At 49.0% G+C, this 20,700-nt stretch overlaps 2 protein-coding genes across 2 annotated transcripts in view; both read right to left on the bottom strand.

Moving 5' to 3' along the window:
- Positions 1 to 2,455: 2,455 nt before the first annotated feature.
- TLCD5 (TLC domain containing 5) lies at positions 2,456 to 5,927 on the bottom strand. The gene is made up of 3 exons (XM_074927426.1): positions 5,890 to 5,927; positions 5,268 to 5,487; positions 2,456 to 4,605 (listed from the first exon to the last, which is right to left on the bottom strand). Exons 2-3 carry the CDS (start codon positions 5,461 to 5,463, stop codon positions 4,067 to 4,069), a joined length of 735 nt encoding a protein of 244 aa, XP_074783527.1. The 5' UTR covers positions 5,464 to 5,487; positions 5,890 to 5,927; the 3' UTR covers positions 2,456 to 4,066.
- Positions 5,928 to 12,787: 6,860 nt separating this feature from the next.
- The window catches only part of POU2F3 (POU class 2 homeobox 3), a 41,957-nt gene continuing 34,044 nt past the window's right edge, over positions 12,788 to 20,700 (bottom strand). Inside the window, exons 7-14 of the mRNA XM_074927518.1 lie at positions 19,906 to 19,988; positions 18,933 to 19,115; positions 18,403 to 18,544; positions 17,384 to 17,520; positions 16,100 to 16,261; positions 14,445 to 14,511; positions 13,794 to 13,926; positions 12,788 to 12,827 (exon numbers count right to left, since the gene is read on the bottom strand). Coding sequence (XP_074783619.1) covers positions 12,788 to 12,827; positions 13,794 to 13,926; positions 14,445 to 14,511; positions 16,100 to 16,261; positions 17,384 to 17,520; positions 18,403 to 18,544; positions 18,933 to 19,115; positions 19,906 to 19,988 — 947 coding nt within the window. The remainder of the gene's footprint in view (positions 12,828 to 13,793; positions 13,927 to 14,444; positions 14,512 to 16,099; positions 16,262 to 17,383; positions 17,521 to 18,402; positions 18,545 to 18,932; positions 19,116 to 19,905; positions 19,989 to 20,700) is intronic.

Raw genomic sequence — 20,700 nt, 5'->3', positions numbered from 1 at the left:
GCACCTGCTGGCGGGGAGGAGGGACGGCAGGGACGGCGGGCAGGGCCCGCGGCGGCCGCTGAGCCCGGGGGGCAATGCCGGGGGCTCCGTACCCCCCCCCAGCATCCCCGGACCCGTGGGCGCAGGACGCGGACCCCGCGCAGCCACGACCCGCTGCAGCCCCCCGCGGGGCCCCGAGGGCTGCGGGCAGACGCGGGATTTGCTTCACTCGCCCCTCGCCGGCTCCCGACTTGCACAGGACTCGCAAAACCGCGACAGTTCATCGCCCCGGCCCTGCCCTCCGCGTCCCCCATCCGCTGCTTACGCGGCCGTTACACAGCCTAGCAGCTGCTCCTCGCTACAAGCGTTCAGTGCGAAACCGCATCTTTTCCCTCTCCCGCCTGCCTCTAGTCCACAGAGCAGCAAAACCCAGGGCTTGAGCAGGACACCTCCAACCAACGTGCTCCTTTCGCAAGCTGCCGTCAAAACAAGCTCTCGCACACACAAACGGGGTGGGTTTTTCTTTCCTTCACCCTGTCGGGTTTTACCTTTTGAAATACAGATGACGGGAGTGGCTTGTCCTGCCTCTTAGAGCACTTGCAATAAGCCTGTTTGCAACTGGATATCTCTTTTATCTTACATTTCAAGTCCAGGCCAGGCACATGTTCCTATTGCTTCAAGATGCTCATCCCGCAGCTATTCCAGCGCAACCACCGCGCTCACAGGACTCCGGCTTCCTCTCACAAATCTTTCCTGCTTTCCTCCACCTTTGCTGGACCAGGCACCAGTAGCCTCAGAAACAACCGAGGTGGAGCTGTTCTAATATTTAGCTTAGGATAAAGAACAGTGTTGACACAGAAAGCTGTAGGGCTAACGTTGACTCACAGCACAGAAACCGAGCAGCCAGGCAGAATGACAAAAGATGGTCACAGAAAAGCAACTCGGGGAGTCCCAACAAGTCAAGGACCACTTTAACGCCCGAGGTAAAATATAGAGGAGTTGAGGCAGCTTTTTGTTCCAGACCACACGATGTGCAAAATTTGTATCTAGGGAGATGCAAGGTGGCAAGTTAAATCACCTCCCAGTGGATTGTACCAGAAGTTAGGTGCAGCTTATACACTAATTTTCTTGTTTGCTTTGTGCAGAGTCAGCCGTTTAAATAGGCAGGCTGAGTTGCGCTGGCTGGCTCTGCCTGCAGATGAACAGCGTTCAGCAAAACAGCTCAGGACGGGAACCTTTGTAGCAGTTATTTGCACGCTGCTACCCGCTCCAGCACAGCTACACCCTCCCTCAGCAGTACGTTCTTTCTTCTTGCCTTCTCTCTGTACCTGTTCTACAGAGAGCTTACAACACTGAAGGGTCACAGAACATATCAGCTTGCCAACACTGGGAACCTTTCTCCTCCAAAAATAAACTGGAAATACACACAAGCCTTCCTCAGCGACAGGCCAAGGCTGATGCTCGCTTTCTGTGACTGTAAAAGCCCTCGAGGATATTTAACAGATAAAAATCAGGCACCCGTATTAAAAATTCTTTGAAACGTTTGCAAATAAGAAATCCAATGGGATACCGAGGGTGGAGCCAGATGCTTTTCTAGCATCACATTAGAGGGTTTAACACTAAAGCTGTTCTTAGATGAGACATGGTACATGACCACCTGAGGGCACTTCTTTTGCTTTAAATCTCACACAGTAACTACCACCAGTTCTGTTCTGCATCCAAGCTGGGTGCACTGGGTTACTGTCCCTCAGCTGAAGGAAGAGAGTTTTCTTGTTGGAAGCCAAGCCCAGGCCCACCTCCACTCCAGACAGCAGAGTCCTGGCCCTGCGGCAGCACGCTCTCAGCTGGAAACAGCCGCTCACAGCAGTGGCTTAGGACATCACATAACACGAGAGGTGTTCTCGTGCTTTCAACTGCTTCTCCAAAAATAGCGTAGACAACCCACCTTGTAACCCAAGCCTTCTAACTGGTCCTTCTGAGGATGAAACGCAGCAACGGAGGCACCTTGTTGCTTCAGAGAAAAAGAGGCAACCTGGGACGTGGGCCACAGCCAGAATTTACGTTACTCCTGTGACCTTGTGTCCACCAAAAGCCAACATCTCACTTTAATGGCCCATTCTTAAGCTCCCTGTGGTACTGACCACGAGTCATTGGCAAGGCAGGTTATGGCCACATTAGTCACAAACCTGAGCTTCAGCTGACCCTCATCTATCCTTCACACCTCAAGCCTGAGCTCCAGAGCACATGGCTCAGCCTGTGCTTGTTTCCCCACCAGCTCACTCCTTCCTGAACTGCACAAAGGGCACGAGCCAGAGCTCTGTCAGGGAGGACTAGCTTTAGCATGCTTAGGCTACGCTCAAGCCCGTTTTCCTCAGCATTAACTTCAGTTGCCTCCTTCAGACCCGGAACAAAAGAACATTACAGCAATCATTTCTTTTTAAAAAGAGAACATAACTTTATTAGAAGTCTCATCACTCAGGAGTTTTCGGAAGAGCGCAGCGACTCTGGCAGGACTTCATACCCCACGAGGCCAGGCCCCCAGAGCCATGCTGGCAACCTACAGGGGTGCAAGGCTCCTGTTTTTCTAAACATAGTAGCCTGCTAACTTGCCTGGATTCACAGCTGCAGTGCATTCAGAGGGCATGTCAAAAGTTAAGTTAATTCATGGAATTTTTTAATCTCTCCAGACACCTTATTCTAATCCCCAGTCAAGGCAGATATCTGCCCTAACCAGTGCCAAAGTCGGTGAGATAAGAGGCACGGAGGAGCTAGTCAGGCTGCACCACCCCATCAACGGTGTTCCCACCGCTCCCCTCCTTCACCTCTGCAGCAGGGGTGACACCTCACTTAGGCAAGAGCCTCACAGGCTGTTTCAGGGGCTCTTGAGCTCCTCTAAACAAGGTCTTTGAAAGCAGGAAGGAAAGGCAACCGGACTTGCTAAGCCTGAGGGCAACGCAAGGCCATTTGTCTCTTAGCTGTAAGGGAGGCTTTTATAGGAGAGTAAATCTCAACTGCAGCCTTAAAGAGAAGGAAATTCACATTAAAACACCAGGGGAAATGTCAGAACACAATTCTGAGAGGTAAAGAAAACAACAGAACTGGTCCATACTCCGAGACCTGCCGGTATGGAGCAGTTGTTACACTGAGATCTGCCTAAACGTTACTGGTCACCCCTGAAAATATAGTCACATATCAGACTTGCTAGCCATGCACTCAGCTGAAGTGGCTTGTAAACAAGCCAGCCTCGGGACAGAAAGAGCATCCAGAGAGGGTTCTTCTCTACCATCTCTCACCCACCAACGGGCCTGATCTTTTTTTAAAGCAATCCAATGCGAGGTGAACACCCACTTGCGGGGTTTATTGCCACCAGTCTAATTCTTGACTCTTGTTTGCAAGGGCCTGAGTCAATCCCAGTGAAGTCACACTGCTCTGAGATCAGTATCTGCTTGAATGCAAGTCTTTAAAAAACAAAAAAGAGAAATGTATCATTAAAAACAATGAGGTAAAACATGACCTCACCTCAAGTACCATCACTTCACACACTCAAAGGACAACTCTACCATAACCTCGCAAGCACATGAATCTTGTTCAAGGGCTTTCATCCAAGTACTTAGTCAAGCATGTTGACCAACTCCAGGATTAAGGGAGAGTGAGGCTCAGTAAATCTTTGCTAGGTCACACCCCTACCCAGTCTCACTGGCAGGAAGATGGGATTTTTCAGAATTCATTTTCTGGTTCTACACTGTAAAATAATTCTACCTCCAAAATGATTACAGAACACAGAGACTGTGCAATTATTGGCTGCAGACTGAATAGGTCTGGCATTGCCACCTTCCTTGAGACTGTACCATTGGTGGAGAACTCAGGGAATGAGAGTTCAGTAGACATGCCAGGTTCCTTGGTTTTCCATTCAAACCCCTCTTCTGTCAGCTTTCCCGCATTCCTAGCATGGATTCATCTCCTCCAGGGCTAGCAGGCCACTGCCAGTGCCAGAAAGTCAATTCTACATCACTTTTAGGAGTTCTTTTCACAGGCATGGGCTTCAGTAGCAGGGACCCTAGCCCAAAGGATTGTCATCCACAACTCCTTAATGAGCTGCCAAGTGCCCATTCGTTTTCACAGGTGCATTCATACTCCTCAGGCTTGTCCAGGAATGATATTTTTTCACCATTTTCCTCCTGATAAAGCGGCAGATTTCAGCCATGAACCCCAAAGACACAACATACATGGCCAGGCCTCCAGCCTTTAGCAGCCAGCTGGGATCAGGGGATGTCACCATCGCGTACATGATCAGAGCTCCTCCTCCAATTCGCAGCACCAGGAAGAGGAACACAAAGAAGAAATCCACCACCTCTCCCAGGAAGGTGTGGTAACACCCTACTTCCCGCAGAAACCAGCGGGTCTGGAGCAGTGGGTTGGTGATCTCGCTCACAAATACAACAGCATTGACTTCCGTAGCAGACTTCCCGAGGCCCAGCACCATGATCATGCCACAGATGCTCAGCGTGTGATGGAACAGCATTAGGTCCCCCTCTGTCTGGAAATAGAGGCACCAGCCCAGGTCAAAGATGAAGTAACCCAAAGTCAGGGCCAGCACGTGGATCTGAAGAGGTGTGTTTGGTGAACCTGAAAAGAAAGATGTACGTAAGCCTGGAGTCTTAATTTAAGACATTCTTCTGCTATATGGAGCAATACAGGTTGTGAGTGTGTCTCCTTCCTCCTCAGTTTCCAGCCTTATCCTATGGGCCAGGCTGGAAGCCTGGATGTCTGGTTCTGCTCTCCCTCCACACTTCAGCCCGCCCAGCAGAGCCAGGCAGGTCACCCCATCCTGCCAGGTCACCCCATCCTGCCACACTTCTGTTCCTCTTTTTCTCGCCTCCCTTTTAGAAAACAGGCATGGAAAGCCTGACCCCATCAGCAGAACTATCTGAGATTTAACGATAGAAAACAGCATACAAACGCCAGCAGTTATTACAGCCTTAAAGATGCAAACAGCACTTAAGCCTATTTTCAACACATTGCTACACCTGATGCCGCAGTAAACTCGAGCTGCCAACCTGAAAACTTTGCGTATGTACAAGGATAAACCAAACAAACAAAAAAGAATAAAAAGATTAAACAGTAAGAAGTGGTAAGTGCTGGAGAAGAAGCAGGGGAGTTAAATAAAATCCCATCCCAGAAGCGCACACACAAGAGAACAGAGAGCAAAAGCAATCAGCGCCCCGCTCCGCCAGAAGAAGAGATGCCCGCGCCGCATGACAGGGACACGGGTAAGACTCCAGACATACCTGCGTGGGTCAGAGGCCAGGGGCCATCCCAGAGAGCCACGTAACCAGAGAGGCAGGTGACAATCACGCCATGCAGCAGGGTGACCAAGCGACAGCTCCACTCGTGGGAACGGTGCTTGTTCCAGTAGCAGAAGCAGATGTAGAGAAGGAGCCAGGCACCGAGGCTGCAGGCCACTTGGAGAGCGATGGAAACCATCCTGCTGAACACCGAGCCGGGACGCTGGGAGCACAGCAGCCCCCTCAGCGAGGGGCACTCACCCAGGCCGCCTGCCTCAGCCCACCCCAGCCCATTCACGGAAATCCCGGGGGGGTAAATTAAAAAAAAACAAAACAAAAACAAAAACAAAAAAACCAAACCAAACAACCAAACCCAAAACACACACACGAGCAAACCAAACCAAACCACCCCACCAAAACACGCCTCGGAGCCCTCCCGGGGGCGCTGCCCCAACGTGTTTGGGGACAAACAAGATCCCAGAGCCCCCCCCGCCCGCCCCCCAGGGCCGGCGGAGGGAGCGGCGGGACCCCGGTGGGGCCGGGACCCCCTTTCCCCGCACGGCCCGGGGCTGGGGGGGCAGCGCGGAGGCTCCCCCCGGGGTTACCCCGCAGCCCGGCTCCTTACCCCGGCTCCGGGTCCGGCTCTGCGCGCCCGGCCGCGGGCCCCGGGAGTGCCCGGGAAGGGAGGCGGCGCCCCGGGAAGCTTTTACCCTCCCCTCCCCGCCCCTCCCCGCCCCCGGCCGGGGCAGCTCCCGCCGGGCAGGGTCCCTCCGTGTCCCCCCAGCCCCCGGAGGATGCTCCTCATCCCCTTTGCTCTGCCCCGGGGGCCGAAAGGGACCCGAGCGGCGGCGCCGCTGCCCCGGGCGGGGGGGGACGGAGCCGTGCGGCGGGGAGGGGGCACGGGGCCGGAGAAACGGGACGGCAGCGGCCGGCTGGGCGCGTCCCGGAGGGTCCCCGGGCCGGAATCGGACTGTTTTTCCTCTCTGATAAAGGAGAAAAATGTGGAGAATAAAGCGAAGGAGGAGGCGCGCTTGTCTTTTTTTTTTTTTTTTGTCTTTTTAAACAAGTGTGCTGGAGTCCCTTTTCAAGTTCTGCGGTGGTTTGGGAAGCAGAGGTTTAGGGTGCCCACCTTCGTGCTGCCCTGCGCTGCCTGCGAGGAGGGGAGGCAGAGGCAGAGGCAGGAGCCGGTGACTTTGGGGCAGTTTGTGGCCGGAGCTGTGCGGGGGGACGGGACACGCACCACGCAGAACAGGGCGAGCGGGCGAGGGTAGCAGAGATGGGTAACTGGGAAAGGACTGGGCTTCCCCCAACCCTGCCAGCCAGCTTGGTGTCCGGACTGTGTAATTTCTGTGTATTCAGTTTGCTTTAAAAGGAGATTGTGTGACCCAAACAGTGGCTCCCCTACAGCCACAGAACGCCACGCTGAGAGCGAAACCAATCGCTCGGAGCATGAGGCCTCATCTGCCCTCACCTAGGTCTGGTGTGTGCGCTGCATCCATAGGATGTTCCTCTGTGTTGTAAAAGCTGTAAAAGTAATATACATCAAGGTACGCTTCTAGCTGGGACTGTAGGTTATAGGTTGCTCTTATATTTGAGCTAAAACTTCCTTATTTTTCTTTCCTTTGCGGCATTTTGGCCCCCACTCTGAAGCAAACCCACGGGCCGTGCAGGCGCTGCAAAAGGGGCTCCCACTGCAGCTCGGGCACTAGTCCCTGCTGACACCTGTAAAGGCGAGCCTGAACTTAAACCCAGCTCGCCAAGGCACTGTTAGGATCTATGCTAATTCTACCGGGACTGTAAGTCCCAAGGCTGTGAGCATCAGGAATGATGAGGGCACTTGATGAGGGATCATTCGGACACTTAGAAATGCTCAAAGTCTCCTTCCAGGCCACAGGAAAAGCTGGGAAGGGCAAGGGACAGAGCCCTGTTGTCCCAGCTTGCACTCACTCTTCTCATAGGTGGAAACAGAGGAGGAAAGAAAGGGGAATGGACAATACAAGAAATTAAACACCAACAGAAAATTGTTAATTTTCCAGCCCTTCCCGGTCTTGCTTAAACTTGGGCACTGCTAAACGCCATGGATGTGTCAGGTATCCCACCTCCTACCTGGTCTCCACGCTCGCTTAGAGCCCTGGAGTCGCTACAGCAGGTAAGTGGGACAGTCAGCTGTGATGTCAGTCGTTACGGAGTGCATCGCCTCTACGCACCCCAGCAGCCGTCAGCAGAAAGTCAGGAGTATTTGTCCATTTTATTTTCTGAGGACGACAGTTCAGTTGTCTCTGGCTGAGAAGAGCAGGAGCTCGAGAGAGAGAGGTCTACCTACAGACAGAGCGTAACTTCCACAGGCCTATCACGTCCTTGATTTGATTTTGGAGCTGCGTGGGATCTGGCCCATTTCTCCAGAGAACTTGTGATTATCCAGACCACAAACAAAAATAAAAGATAAGCGGGGTTACACCCCTTATGCTCACAGGCGATAGGGATGGGACCCACAGGGGTGTTTTAGGGAGGGACTGAGCTGGCAGCTTGGCTCTTCGCTCACTCCCGGGGTTCACATCAGTGATGCGTGGGGAGCCCTAACGGCGGTGGAGCAGAGGAGCTCCTCTCCCGAGAGCAGAGCAGGACAGAGCGTGCAGCCTGCTCAGGCACAAGGGCTGCTATGGTGGCGGAGGAGGTTGCTCAGTGGATTATGTGAGTCCTTCCAGCCACGGTGAGGCACATCTGCTTGGGGACAATTGCTCCCTGCGTGGCTTATCTATGGCTGTGAGAGGTGGCTCTTGGCTTTGGAAAGCTGGATTTTCCTGCTCTGTGTATTTTTAATCCTTTAGATGCTCCTGTGAGATTGGAAGTATTCCTAGAAGACAGGGGGATGAAGACCTTACCTTTCCAGCTGGAGCTTTTTGTGAAACAAACCCGCTGCTACTGTTTGTTTTCCTATTAAGGACCAGTTTATGAATAAAATCCGAGAAACTCGTTATTGTATTTATAAACTTTTCAGCAGAGATCAGCTCTCACCATGCGTTTGCACAACACCTGACACAGCTTGGCTTTGATCTCAGCTGCAGTACTGATGTGCAGATACCATTATTCAGCATTTAATGCATTTGTCATTTCCCTCCCAGCTTACAGAAATAATATTCAAAAATTTATGCGGCGCTGCTTTTCTGAGAGCAAATTGCTTAGAGGAATTTCTAAAAATTAAGTGGAATAGTCCCTGTCAGTTAAGAGCCAGATTTTGATCTTGATGTATCTTCTCTATGTTATAAGAGTGTATGCAGATAGAGTAACTTGTAAATATATTATTGCAAATAGCTGCCTTTCACAACTTTATTTTTGGTCTCTTTTGATAAAGAGACTCAAACATCTGGGAGCCTTTACCCGGTGTTTAAGGAGACTGTCAACTGACTCTGGAATCAGTAGCCACGTTACAGCTCAGCTGCCAGGTCTAGGATTAATGCAGGAATTACTGGGTAAAATTTGCAGGCTAGGGTGATGAAGGCGATCATAACGGTCACTTCTGAGCTTTTAAATAATTGCTTATAATCAGTGAAATCACTCGAAATTTTTCACAGCGGAAACAAGCTGGAAACTCAAGCTTGCTACATGTCTCCTGTGATGACTGGCAGCAGTGTCAGCTGCAGTGTTGATCATTCCTGACCTATGCTATTTAGCACAAGTTGAGGACGGGGAGAAGGGAAGGATTATCATCACCATTCCCTAATAGGGATTAAGTGATCTGTTCAAGGTCATGCAGGAAGTAAAATAAAATAAGAGCATCCCAAAGGTACAGATCAGTGGTTTAAATTCATTCTTTTTATCTGCTAATCTTTAAATATTCATAATAGCTTTTTTTTTAATAAAAAAAAAAGGGAAAAAAAAAAGACAGGGTGTAATTTTCTTCGCAGCTGCCATCCTGTGGTGCACTTGTTTCCACTGTGTAGAGTATTCATTTTAAGAAGGTCTGTATCTTAGGAGGGAGAGGCTGGAGCAAGATCCCTTCATACCACTTGAACATCTTTTTTTCATGTGGAACTGGCTTTGAGTAAGGATTGTAAAATTATAGCTGAAAAATCCAGAAACTTCTTAAGGGGTCTTTATAATTACAAAGCAACAGCCAGGCCCCCCCCCCCCCCCCCTTCTTTTTTTATCCCTGGCCTGGGCTGTTGTTTGGTGAAAATCCAAATCCTGCTGACTTTATGCAACGCACTCAGTGAACAGTCACATGCAAATCACTTCTCAGGCTGGCGTGAAAAATGTTTCATCCTCCATCCTCCTCTCACAGGAGCCCAGTCAGAGGCCGGAGAGGAAAGGCAGCTCCTGGACGGAGGGGTTATGGCTTTGCCAGTCACCACCCACACCTCTCCCTTAGGACTTGCAGCATTTCTTCTCCAAGGACACAAGCCCCCAGCGATGCACCTGCCAGGGTTCAGCCGGGGCAGGTATGATTGAGTCAAGACACATTGGCTCATCGTGCTACGCCGTGGGGTTTGTGCCATCCCAGCCCAAGACAGGAGAGGAAAATTCTCCTCCCACACACTTGATCTGCACGCAAGTACAGGTCAGTGATTTGTTTTCTGAATGGATTTTTTTAAAAATCTATGACAGAATTGAAATTCTTCATGTAAAAGTATAGTTTTTGGTAATCTTTTAGACCAGATGGAGAGAAACACAACTCTGGAAAGGGTTCTTTCTAAACAATCCAACAAAACACTGGCATGTTTTAGTTGCAAAATAGATTTGTGCTTATTTGTTCATTCCTGCTTCTCCTACCCTCCACCATTTTAGCACAGATCCCCTCATCTCACCCCATCAGCCTCCCAAGCCAGTTTAGCTCAGCTGCTTATTGAAATTAATGGGAATGGATCAGGCAAAATACTTAAATATCCTGTCAACCCCACTTCTCTACCCAGCACCGGTGGATATCCCAGCGTGTGGATAAAACCTGGAAGCAGTCCCTGGTGAGTGTATTTGTTTCTAGAGATCTTCCACTAGGAGCCTTGGCCAGGGGTCACGGAGGCTTTTCCAGCAGGACAGAGCCAGCGCTGGAGGGGAGCTGAGCAGACGTTGCTGCTCCGTGTCCCCAGAGCCTGCCTGAGCTCAGCGGGGAGCCGTCCCGCAGGAGCATCCCGCGGAGGCGAAGGGCAGGGGTAGGTCCCCGCTGGTGGGATCCATCCCCCCAGCTGACCCAGCGAACGGGCAACCGAGTTCAAACGCAGTTGACATCGCACAGTTGGCTTAAAATACCGCCGTAGTATCATCCTCTTGGCTGGGGGAGAATTTGGGTTTTTTTCCTCAAGAATCCTGTGATCGAGGCACACCATAGAAAAGGCTGTCACGTTTAATTCCTGTCACTCTAGCTGTAGAAGCCAGTTCTTGCAGGGAAGTCCCTGTTAGAGACAGTAACAAACCTTCAATCTGCCAGGAAAACCCACCCGTGCGGCTGTACCAAACCTGCCACAGCTTAGCTTTCGAACGATTATATCCCAATAAATCATTTCACATCCCTAAATATAGTTGGAAAGCAGTGGAGAACAAGGCTTGAAATCAACCCTCCAAGCGTGTAAGAAAATTTAATTAATAGCAGAAAGAAGGGCCATGGCAATCAGGAGAGTTAGAATAATACTTCCCATCTACATTTCTTGCTTTCCCAACATAAAATGTTTTTTAAATCACAACATTTTGTTGAAAAAAAAAAAAAAAAGTTTCATTTAATTTTAATGTTTCCACTGAAAAACAGATATGATGAAAGTGTTTCAGTTAGAGGTAAATGAGTGGTGGGAGGGAATCCAGGAAACAGAAATACAGTTTCTCTTTTTTTTTTTTTTTTTTTTGTGTTAGAACATTTTGAAAAAACTTATTTTGGCAGTTTAAAAAAAAATAAATATTTTCTTATTTCCATTTTTCAAGAAATGTTGCCTTATCTTTTCCAGTCCTCTCTCATTATTATCAGTGTCTGCTTCTATGACAAAACCTCACTCAAAGCAACAAATGCGGTTCTATATACACTGTGCATGTAGGGCTCAATACTTTGTGTGAAGGTAGCTGATAAATTCTTAAGGTCCACAGACTCCCTATAGTAATAATTCATCACACAGGACTCGATGAATAGGATAAGAAACAATGGATCTTTTTTTTTTTTTTTTTCCCCCCCAGAAGTGACAAAGGATGATTTTTACTTTTTAAAAAAAGCTCACATTTACCTAAAAAAAAAAAAAAAAAAGCCATCAAAGTCTACTGCTCAAAAATGTCTATTTACAATCTGTGAATCAGATTCACTCACTTACTCTAGTTCCACTGAATTAATTACGTAGACAACCATAGACAACCTGACTGGGAATTTGTATTACTCAAGTCTACTTTAACAAAATTAAATATCTACCTCTTTTCAAGTGGAGAGCTGCAACATAACAACAATTTCCTTGGTGATATGCTGTGAAAATCGAAGTTTCCTACACTTTGGCATCTCATGAAGTTAAGAAACACTTGCACACACAAACCTCAAGGTTCGCACCTGAGCAATACAACTTGTCCTCCCAGGAACCGAAGAGCATGCTGCAGAGAACAGGCAAACTACGTTACTTACAGTTCAGGAAAGACCAGAACACATGCACACCTCTACTCCAGAGAGGTTATTTTCATTTGGTATCAGATAAAACCCGAAGGATGAATAAAAGAAAGAAGGGAAGGTCAAGACTAATCCTTGTCCCATCAACAGAAACTGCTCTGTGTTCAACGGAGTCAGAAGTTCACCCAAGGTTTTCAAACAGTGACGTCCTCCAGTGGGGCCAGCTGTGAACAATAACAAGACCTGGACACAAATTTTGCAAAAGACAACAATTTTTTTAAAAGGAAAAAATAAGAAGGCTCTAAAATACTTAATTAAAAAAAAAAAAAAAAAGGAAAAAAAGGGGAAAAAAAAAAAAAGCGTGCCTTTAGAAACAGAGCAGAACGGCTCAAAGCAAAGCGAGTTTGGTAGTGGATCAAGCACAGTGCCATTGACCTTGGAAGTCGATTGAAAACCAAGGCTCACATCTAGACACAGGTCTCTGGTGAAATGAACTGGGTAAGCTCGGCTCAGTTTGGGGGTTTATGGTACGTGTGCGTGATAGTAACAGCATGATAGACCCTTCTGACAGCTCTGAAATGAGTGAGGGGAAAAGGGGGTCCTGATACAGAAATCCTTCCAGATTAAGAGATTGCCAGGCGATCCAGTGTGAGCGCAGAGATTTGCAAGCAGAGGGCAGTGTTTCATGCTAATAGTGCTAAGCAAGGGCTCATTCCTGAAGTGAATGCCTGGAAGAGTGTTATAATGTCACTGTTGGCGTGGAGAATCCTTGGGGAAGGTCAGCTGCAGTGTGAGTCCCCGGAGAGTTCTGCTGCTATGGGCTCCCTTAAACAAGACCTTCGTTTGGCAGCATTTTGAAGGCACTGGAATGCCAGATGTTGCCCCAAGCATTGTTCCTAGAGAAGTTGGTCCATAGCTGGAAGTCAGAGCTCCTTTTACACGTGATGGAGGAGTCGTCTCAGTGGAGGTAGGTAGGTTGATTCCATCGGTACCAAGATCTGTTTGCAACACAGGGAATAAGAGCTACAGTTGCCGCGTAGTTAACGGTTTCCCTTGAAATAAAAATCATTATGACTTCCTTTGTAACCTTACTTCGACCTGGCAGCCGGCAGATAGATCTTACAGGGAGCTCAGAGCAAAACCCCTGTCTTTCTAAGCAACATCTTCCCTTGTGCTCCTGAGTTCACGCACTGCCCGGCTGTTGGACTTGGCGTAAGAGGAGGGTCTGATTCACGCACAGCCTGCGCCATGACTCAGGAAGCCCAGCAGCTACCGGTAACGCCCTCTGCTCTCTGTTGCCTTCCTACTAACACAGCATCCTTGATGCAATGGAGCGGAAACTACCAGTGCAGGGAGGCCTGAGCAGCACAGGCTGTGTGGCAGAGGCGTGTTCGGTGAAATAACCAGGAGGGCTCTGAGCCCACATGCGTGGCTTAATGCTTTTGTAGCACCTAAAGGGAGGGCAGAGGAAAATCCTCCTTCATCTGCCACTGTGGAATAGCTGCTCTGCAGCAGAGCTCTCCGGATGGCACCGCAGGAGAGAAAACTGGCTGTGGAGGGGGTTATCCAAGCAGAAACAGCAAAACAAGCTTTTCTCTGCTCCCTCCACACTGTTTAGGACAGTCCTTATGGCCCGCATTTCTAGTCAGGTTTTTGGTTCGTGGTTTATTGTTTTGTGGGTTTGTTGTTTGTTGTTTTCTTTGGGTTTTTTTTCCCCTTTTTTAAACCAGCACAGTTTTTCAGTCAAAACTTGATGTACTATTCGTCTTCAAGCAGAAAAATAGCCAGATCCCAAGAAGCTTCAAGTTCGATGTGAAGCTTCATGTAAGAACGTGCCAGCCCATAGCTCCACACTGCTGGAGTCTCTAAGGGCTTGTACGTTCTTCGCTAAGGTGCCACTGCTTTTCTCCCCAGCCCTCCGCTGCCCTTGCCAAGGAGCAAACTGTGGGGCCCCGCTGCCTTACCCTGAAGAGTTGAAACCGGACGAATTCATGGCAGCTTTGGAGTTGCTCTGAGCTGTGCCGGGGCTGCTGGCATGGAGTGCACTGCCAGGGGACGAGGGCCTGCTGGAGTTGCCTGGGGAGCACGATGATGTTACTGTGTGGCAGAGAAAGCAGAATAAGACTGGGATCTCCTTTTTTTTTTCCTGCTAAGGACAGCCCAAGCCCAAACACTCCCACCGTATCATGTACCCTGTGGTTCACTGCCCTGCAGAGGGTGGGGGTCTCCAGGACTGTGACTTGGTTTCTGTTCCTGTGAATCCCACTTCTCAGAGGGGATCTGACTGTGTTCTGCTGAAGCTACGCAGTAACCTAACCCCGGGCACTCCTCTTGTTTGCCTTCTAGGTGTGCCTGGCTCCCAAACCTAAACAGCCAATAAAATTTGCCTAGGATTACCCTGGGAAGGTTATCATGCCCAGGAAGCCTTCCATCTTGTTCCAGCCAAAAGAAAGACTTGCCTGTTTTTATCCCTTGCACACTAGTTATGCGGGGATACTTCCCCTGGCCAAACCCAAGGGTTTTATTAAGAGTGGCCTGCAGATGCGACCTAAAGTCAGAGAGCAAGAGCAAAGGAGGGAAGGAACGGTGAGGGAGACAGGTTTCTCAAGGCTTACCTGTCCCAGGCATGGTGCTATGCACCGGGTTGACAGAGAGGGGCCCCAAGGACCCTGAGGTAGAGACCTAGAGAGAAACAGAAGCAAACAGTAAGCACCTGGTGCTGTGAGGGTGTAGATCACAAAATGCCACTCCTTCCACATTCCCTTTAGAGGGTGCTGGCTCCCAGGCAGGCTCCCTATCTACATCTGAGGCTCCCACAGATACTTCTATTTATAGTCTAGTGTAGAAGCACCATTCCCATATCCAGGACCATGGAAAGAAACCAAAACGGGTGTTACATGCGCTTGACACTCTCTACATAGGTCTAAATTTATGGATCAGCTAATGGAAAAGCCTGAAATTATCAAACACAAGCCAAACTCTCTGGAATTCCCAAGATCTGGTTGGTAGGAGCTGCTGCCCGGTGGATGTTTATTCCCAGACCGGGTATTCCCAGTCTGAAACTTCCCAGCTCACTCTGGTTTTAGGCACAAATAATCCCTTTTCCTCTAGGGACTTCCTGATGGGTGAGAATTCTCAAGTGACAATTAGTAATTTGGTGGCTGCAATCAAAACGAGCCTGGGGCATTTGTTGTTCAACTGTGATACCTTAACTACAGGCAACGCTTGTTCAGAATGACTGATGAGCAAAGGCATACTTTGTACAATGCATCCACAGGAAAATTATTCACCGAAGCTACTGCTTTAAAAATTCATGGCTTGCAAGCAGCATTTTGTGTTTGTGACTGTAGACCAAACGAGTTGCGCAACAAGCGACCCAACTTCTTGTGATCTTTTCCTGCCTTCTGATGGATAATTCCAAAACCCAGAAGATTTCAAGATAAAATATTGCTTGAGAGGACGTACTCTCCCTCCCACTCACGTGTGCTCTGGCACTAACAACACCGTAGGGAGGTTCCTGCCACTTTTATATGTGGAAGCAGCCACGCAACTATTAACTAGCCGAAACGCAGTAGTAGCTTGTTACCCGCAGTAGCCACCGACAGTAGATTACAAGGACACATTTTCACCAACTCTCACAACAATTTCTCTTTTCCTCATCCTTCCTGGCAATGAAAATACACTTGCCAAAGTGTGACTGTACAACGTGAGAGAAGGGCAGTTAACACCACAGAAGTGTATTCTGCAGGCCTTGTAAAACAACAAGCTGATATGTAAATGGTTACCATTAGGTTTCAGAGTTAACAACTCTGTTGACATGAATAGATGTAATTCTCGTTCCACGGAGCGCTGATTCCTACTCTGTTAACTTTGGAAAGCTTTTATTGACCAATCTAAGGGTGAAAAGTTCTGGGATAGCACCCCTATTTGAATAAATTATCCTACAATTATATTGAGCTCCACTTTCTAGGTAACTTGTATTTTCTTTCTATTGTTTTCACTAATAGAAGTTCTGTAAGTGTGGGCATGAGATCCCATCCAAGCTGGGATGGTGAGTACATGTCCAACCCATGGCTAGCCCAGCTGCCTCTCTGCACACTCCTGCAGGTGTGGTCCCACCCTGGACGGAGGAGTGGGCCTGCCAGCAGCTCTGGGTGCAAGGAAGTGTCCGGGCCTGTTTCCTTTTCCATCAAACCCTGCTGCATCCCCCTGCCCTTTCCCCTTTTCGTCTGGGACAGCACGTAGAACTCCTTCATCCAAAGTGTCTCACCAGTCTGGAATTGTAGATAGGTGATTTGATGGGGGATGGCATCGGGCAGCTGATCCGTTTTTCCTTCTGGCGCCGGTTGCAGAACCAGACCCGAACCACCTCCTTTTCCATGGAGAGCTGCTCTGCTATCAAGGATATCTCCTCTGAACTGGGCTTGGGGTTCTGCTGAGAAAGGGCAGGAGGTTAAAGATCCCCAAAGAGCTGTAACGTACAGCATCACGTATGCTTCTGCTGCTGGAAGGGCAGGGGTGGGGTTGGCTGGAAACCGGGGAGGGGAGAAAATTTGCTTCTAAGACAAAGGGTAAATATTTGGGTGAGAGCTTAGGTTCTGTGAACCAGAAAGCACTTCTGATTCAACATCGAGTCTCATGGAATCAGCGGGGGATGAGTCACATCCCTGGCCCTGTTACTGCACAAAGCACCACGCGCTTTGGTCTCACCAGCGCCCTAAATCATTGCTGGGGGGAAGGTAATGACTGTGGTCTTCTTGTCACTGCACAGGACACACGAGCTCTGAGTGCTGTTTGTACGCCTACCTGCACCATCTCAGAAAAGCCATTTCTTTTTCTTCCTCCATCCTTTATTTATAAAGGGAAATAATAGTACCTATCCTTTCTTCTGAGTCACTTATTTTCTGGTGAATTTGACAGCATTCAGCTCTACGGGTTTGGTCTGAGTTGGAGGGAGATGCCAAGACAGTTTTCCCATTACAAAGAATGCCTCATACTACCTAAAAATGAAGCGCTGATAATGATCTGGCAATGCCTGTCTTTTGTTCTCATTGACAGTCTTAGGAGGAAATTTTTATATGATCAGATCTGAGGGAGAAGCCAAGAAAAACTGGGGGCTGGTCAAAGCCAGTTTTGATGAAAACTTTTCAACGCACAATTTATTCCTACTGATTTAAAGCCCCGTTTGCTCTCTGTAGTGATTTTTCTTGAAAATCTTCATGCTTAAAGTGTAAAAGTCTCTACTTCTAAAACGGTTTGACAGCAATACCTGTGGGTCTCACAAGACCTGCTTAACGAGGCACCCGTTTCCGTGCTGCACCACGGCCACACGGTCCCAGTGACACAGGCCCGCAGCTCGCAAAGACGTTTACCAAAAAATAATTTGATCCAATTTCTTTGGTTTTGACCCTTTTCCTGTTAACCCCTTTCTAACCTGCTACCGAAACAAACAAACAAAAAGAAATCTCTCTTTATGAGGATTCGGTGCCACTATGACCTCACAAATGCTAAACTCAGAGAGAGTTCACAACACATTGCAAGATTTTCCCCTCACATCTTGAAATCTTTTCTCCAGCGTGGAGCGAATATTGGTCTCAATGCTGGTTCGCTTCTTTCTTTTCCGTCCAAACATCTCATTCACTGAGGGGTAGGAATTGGGAGTGCTCATGGAAGAATCCAAAGGGGCAGATTCTGGGGAGAGAGGGAGGAGAAAAGAGATATTCAAGAAGATAATTATTTTCATTCCTAGATCCCTTCTGGGAATTACGGCACCTCCTAAAATAAGTAAAATGTTCCCGTGTTGTTGATCCTTCCTCTGATGATGATCGGAATTGCTCCAGCAGTCCCAATCCATCACCGATCTTGTCCAAATCATGAAAGAAATATGAGTGTTAAGATTTTAATCAACATACTGTTTTTCCTTTTTCCAGCTTGGTTTCCAGCCAGCTCTGGTGGGGACCACGCATTTTCCAGTGATGCAATTTCACACAGTTAAGGATGTTGACTTACACCTCCGGGCTCAGGCCTCGTGTAGCTGAGACACCTCCTGACATTTTAAATTGGTCAAACCCACAACTCCTGACGGGCTGGGTGAAGCACATCAGACTAATGTCATTCGTACAGCAGTTTGCAGTCAGCAGAGGACATCAGCCTAATCCTGCTGCTCCCGGGGATTCCCCTTGCGTGATACCTTCCTTTTCTAATTACTGCTCATGGGCAGATCTCTGAGCACTTTAGGAGGAGTCCCTTCCTATTCTTTCTAGTTTACACAGGAGGGACTGAACGGACTAGCCCAGTGATTTGCCCCAGGCCAAGCAACACAGCAAGAGGTGATGCAGGGACTGCCCCCGACTCCAGATTGCCAGAGAGAAATGATAGATGTGGTTTGATATCTTGCCTGCTGTGCCACCCGCCGTGTGATCCACAGGGGAAGGCAGTCTGTCACCAGCCCGGCCACGGATCTCAGAGGTCATAGCTCTAGCTTCGATTTTCCTGGCTTTTACTGGGGGCTCCTGGATGGATCCTCTCATCCTGGCCAAGGCTGGTGGCGTTTCTGCATGTAACGTCACCTACCTGCGTCACTCAGCCACTTCTCCAGCAGGGGTTTGAGCTTGCACATATTCTTAAAGCTCAGGTTGAGAGCCTCGAAGCGGGAAATAGTGGTCTGGCTGAAATCGTTGCCGTAGAGCTTCCCCATGGCAAGTCCGACGTCACCCTGCCAGAGAAGATCCAAATCACAACACGAGCTCAGAAAACCCCCCACAGCTTCCTGCTGTCCGACCACCTCTCGGGTTGCTTCCAGAATAGGTTCAGCTTTGTTTCCGTGACCTGTGTTGCAGAGGAAGTGATTTCTCTTCCCATGGGAACCTGCCCCACACCCCTGAGGCCTTTGTGTACTGGAGAAGGTGGAGATAATGAGCTCGTGGTAATGAAGTATTAGGGTGGGTTTGTCTCTTCGTGTGTTTGGAAGGGGATACTCCAAAGAAACCCAAACTGTATCTAATCCAGCCCTTCCTCCATCCATGCCTCTGCCACAAACTCCCTCAGCCCAACATTGCCACACCACAGGTGGCTCCACCCTTCCCACGGATGAGGCTGCTCACCTGCGTGAACCCCAATTTAATTCGCCTTTGTTTGAAAGTCTTAGCAAACTTTTCCAGCTCCTCCAGGTCACTGGGTTCCTCAGATGCTCCTGATGGAGCTAGGTGCTTTGCCACTTGCAAATGCTGGGGTACATCCAGGTGGGGTTCAACCGATGAGCCAGGGAGTCCAGAACGGCCCACGGCCTATTAAAACAACAAAAAATATGTGGAGAGTCACAACAGTAGAAAACCACGCCATTTCCTCTGCCATTGGCCCTGAATGAAGCAGCACGATTTGTAGGTGGGTGCTTCTCAGTGGGGGACTGTATGTTATGTATGGCTGAACAGGAGCCAGCAGGCGCCCCGGTGGCCAAGAAGGCCAATGGCATCCTGGCTTGTGTCAGCACTGGCGTGGCCACAGGGACAGGGAAGGGATCTGAGCCCTGGGCTCGGCACTGGGGAGGCCGCCCCTCGATTCCTGGGTTCAGTGTTGGGCCCCTCACCCCAAAAAGGCCATTGAATGACTCAAGCGTGGCCAGAGAAGGGCAACGGAGCTGGGGCAGGGTCTGGAGCACAGGTCTGCTGGGGAGCGGCTGGGGGAACTGGGGGGGTTCAGTCTGGAGAAGAGGAGGCTGAGGGGAGACCTCTTGGCCCTCTGCAACTCCCTGCCAGGAGGGGGCAGAGAGGGGGGATAGTCTCTGGAGCCAAGTAATAAGTGATAGGACAAGAGGGAATGGCCTCAAGTTGTGCCAGGGAAGGTTTAGACTAGATGTCAGGAAGGATTTCTGTGCAGAAGGGGCTGTTGGGCGTTGGAATGGGCTGCCCAGGGCAGGGGGGGAGTCCCCATCCCTGGAGGGGTTGAAGAGTCGGGTCGATTTAGTGCTTAAGGATCTGCTGTAGTTGCAACTGTCGGTGCCGGGTTAACGGTTGGACTGGAGGAGCTTCAAGGACCTTTCCAGCCTAGCTGATTCTGTGACTCTGTGAGGAAGGTTACCTGTGACGCCAGGCTGGGTCCCGGCTGGGAGAGGAGAAGGCTGCCCTGTTGCTGAGGGAAGGAGAGGATGTTTGGCTGCAAAGCTGGGGAGAGAAAGAAAGACAGATCCGATCAGCCCAGCTCCTCCACCAGCACCGAGGCAGCTCAACGTCGCTGCACAGGAAAGGCTCCTGAAGCCCTGAATGGAAAACGTTAGTTAGCTCTTGTTCAAAATAAGAGGATTCCAGCCATTACAAATGTGGGTGGCTCTGAATTGGATTATGAGAAAGGAAAGGTTCTTTTCATGGCTTTTTAGCCTGAAAGGGATTATTACAGTAATGATATAGGTAAAATATCTCATCCACTGATCCCTGCATGTAGCTCATTAACCTAAGGCTGAACCAGGGCACAGACATTTTACATAGACATAACTTTGATTTTAGATGTCAAACAGCAGAGAATTTACTACATCCTCAGTGGTGATCTCTCCCAGTGCTTAATCATTGTAGCTGTTAAAAAACCATGCATCTTATGTCCAACAGGAGCTTTTCTGACTGCAACTTTCAGCCACTTGATCTTGTTAAAAAAAAATCCCGATCCTACAGTTAATCTCATGAGCCTACCCACTCTGCTTTCTACTATACATTTCATTTTGAGGTGTCATTTTGAAGCCATCTGACCCTTTCTTCTCTACCTTACTGTATTTCAAATAAATTGAATTTCTTTCAGAATATATAAACTGACAGAAAATGATGAAAGGACAGAAGAAGGGAAATCTATAAAACTAACAAAAACTAGTATTTATAGAGACTGTGT

This window comes from Athene noctua, chromosome 26 (genome assembly GCF_965140245.1).
Source record: "Athene noctua chromosome 26, bAthNoc1.hap1.1, whole genome shotgun sequence".
NCBI lineage: Eukaryota > Metazoa > Chordata > Aves > Strigiformes > Strigidae > Athene > Athene noctua.
This window is presented reverse-complemented; position numbering and strand designations above follow the sequence as displayed.

Bases quoted from the DNA above. Each gene is read 5' to 3' on its own strand.
- TLCD5 (XM_074927426.1), bottom strand. From the start codon at position 5,463: ATGGTTTCCATCGCTCTCCAAGTGGCCTGCAGCCTCGGTGCCTGGCTC. The intron at 4,606-5,267 runs GTATGTCTGGAG...CTTTCTTTTCAG, and splicing joins CTGGCCTCTGACCCACGCAG to GTTCACCAAACACACCTCTT.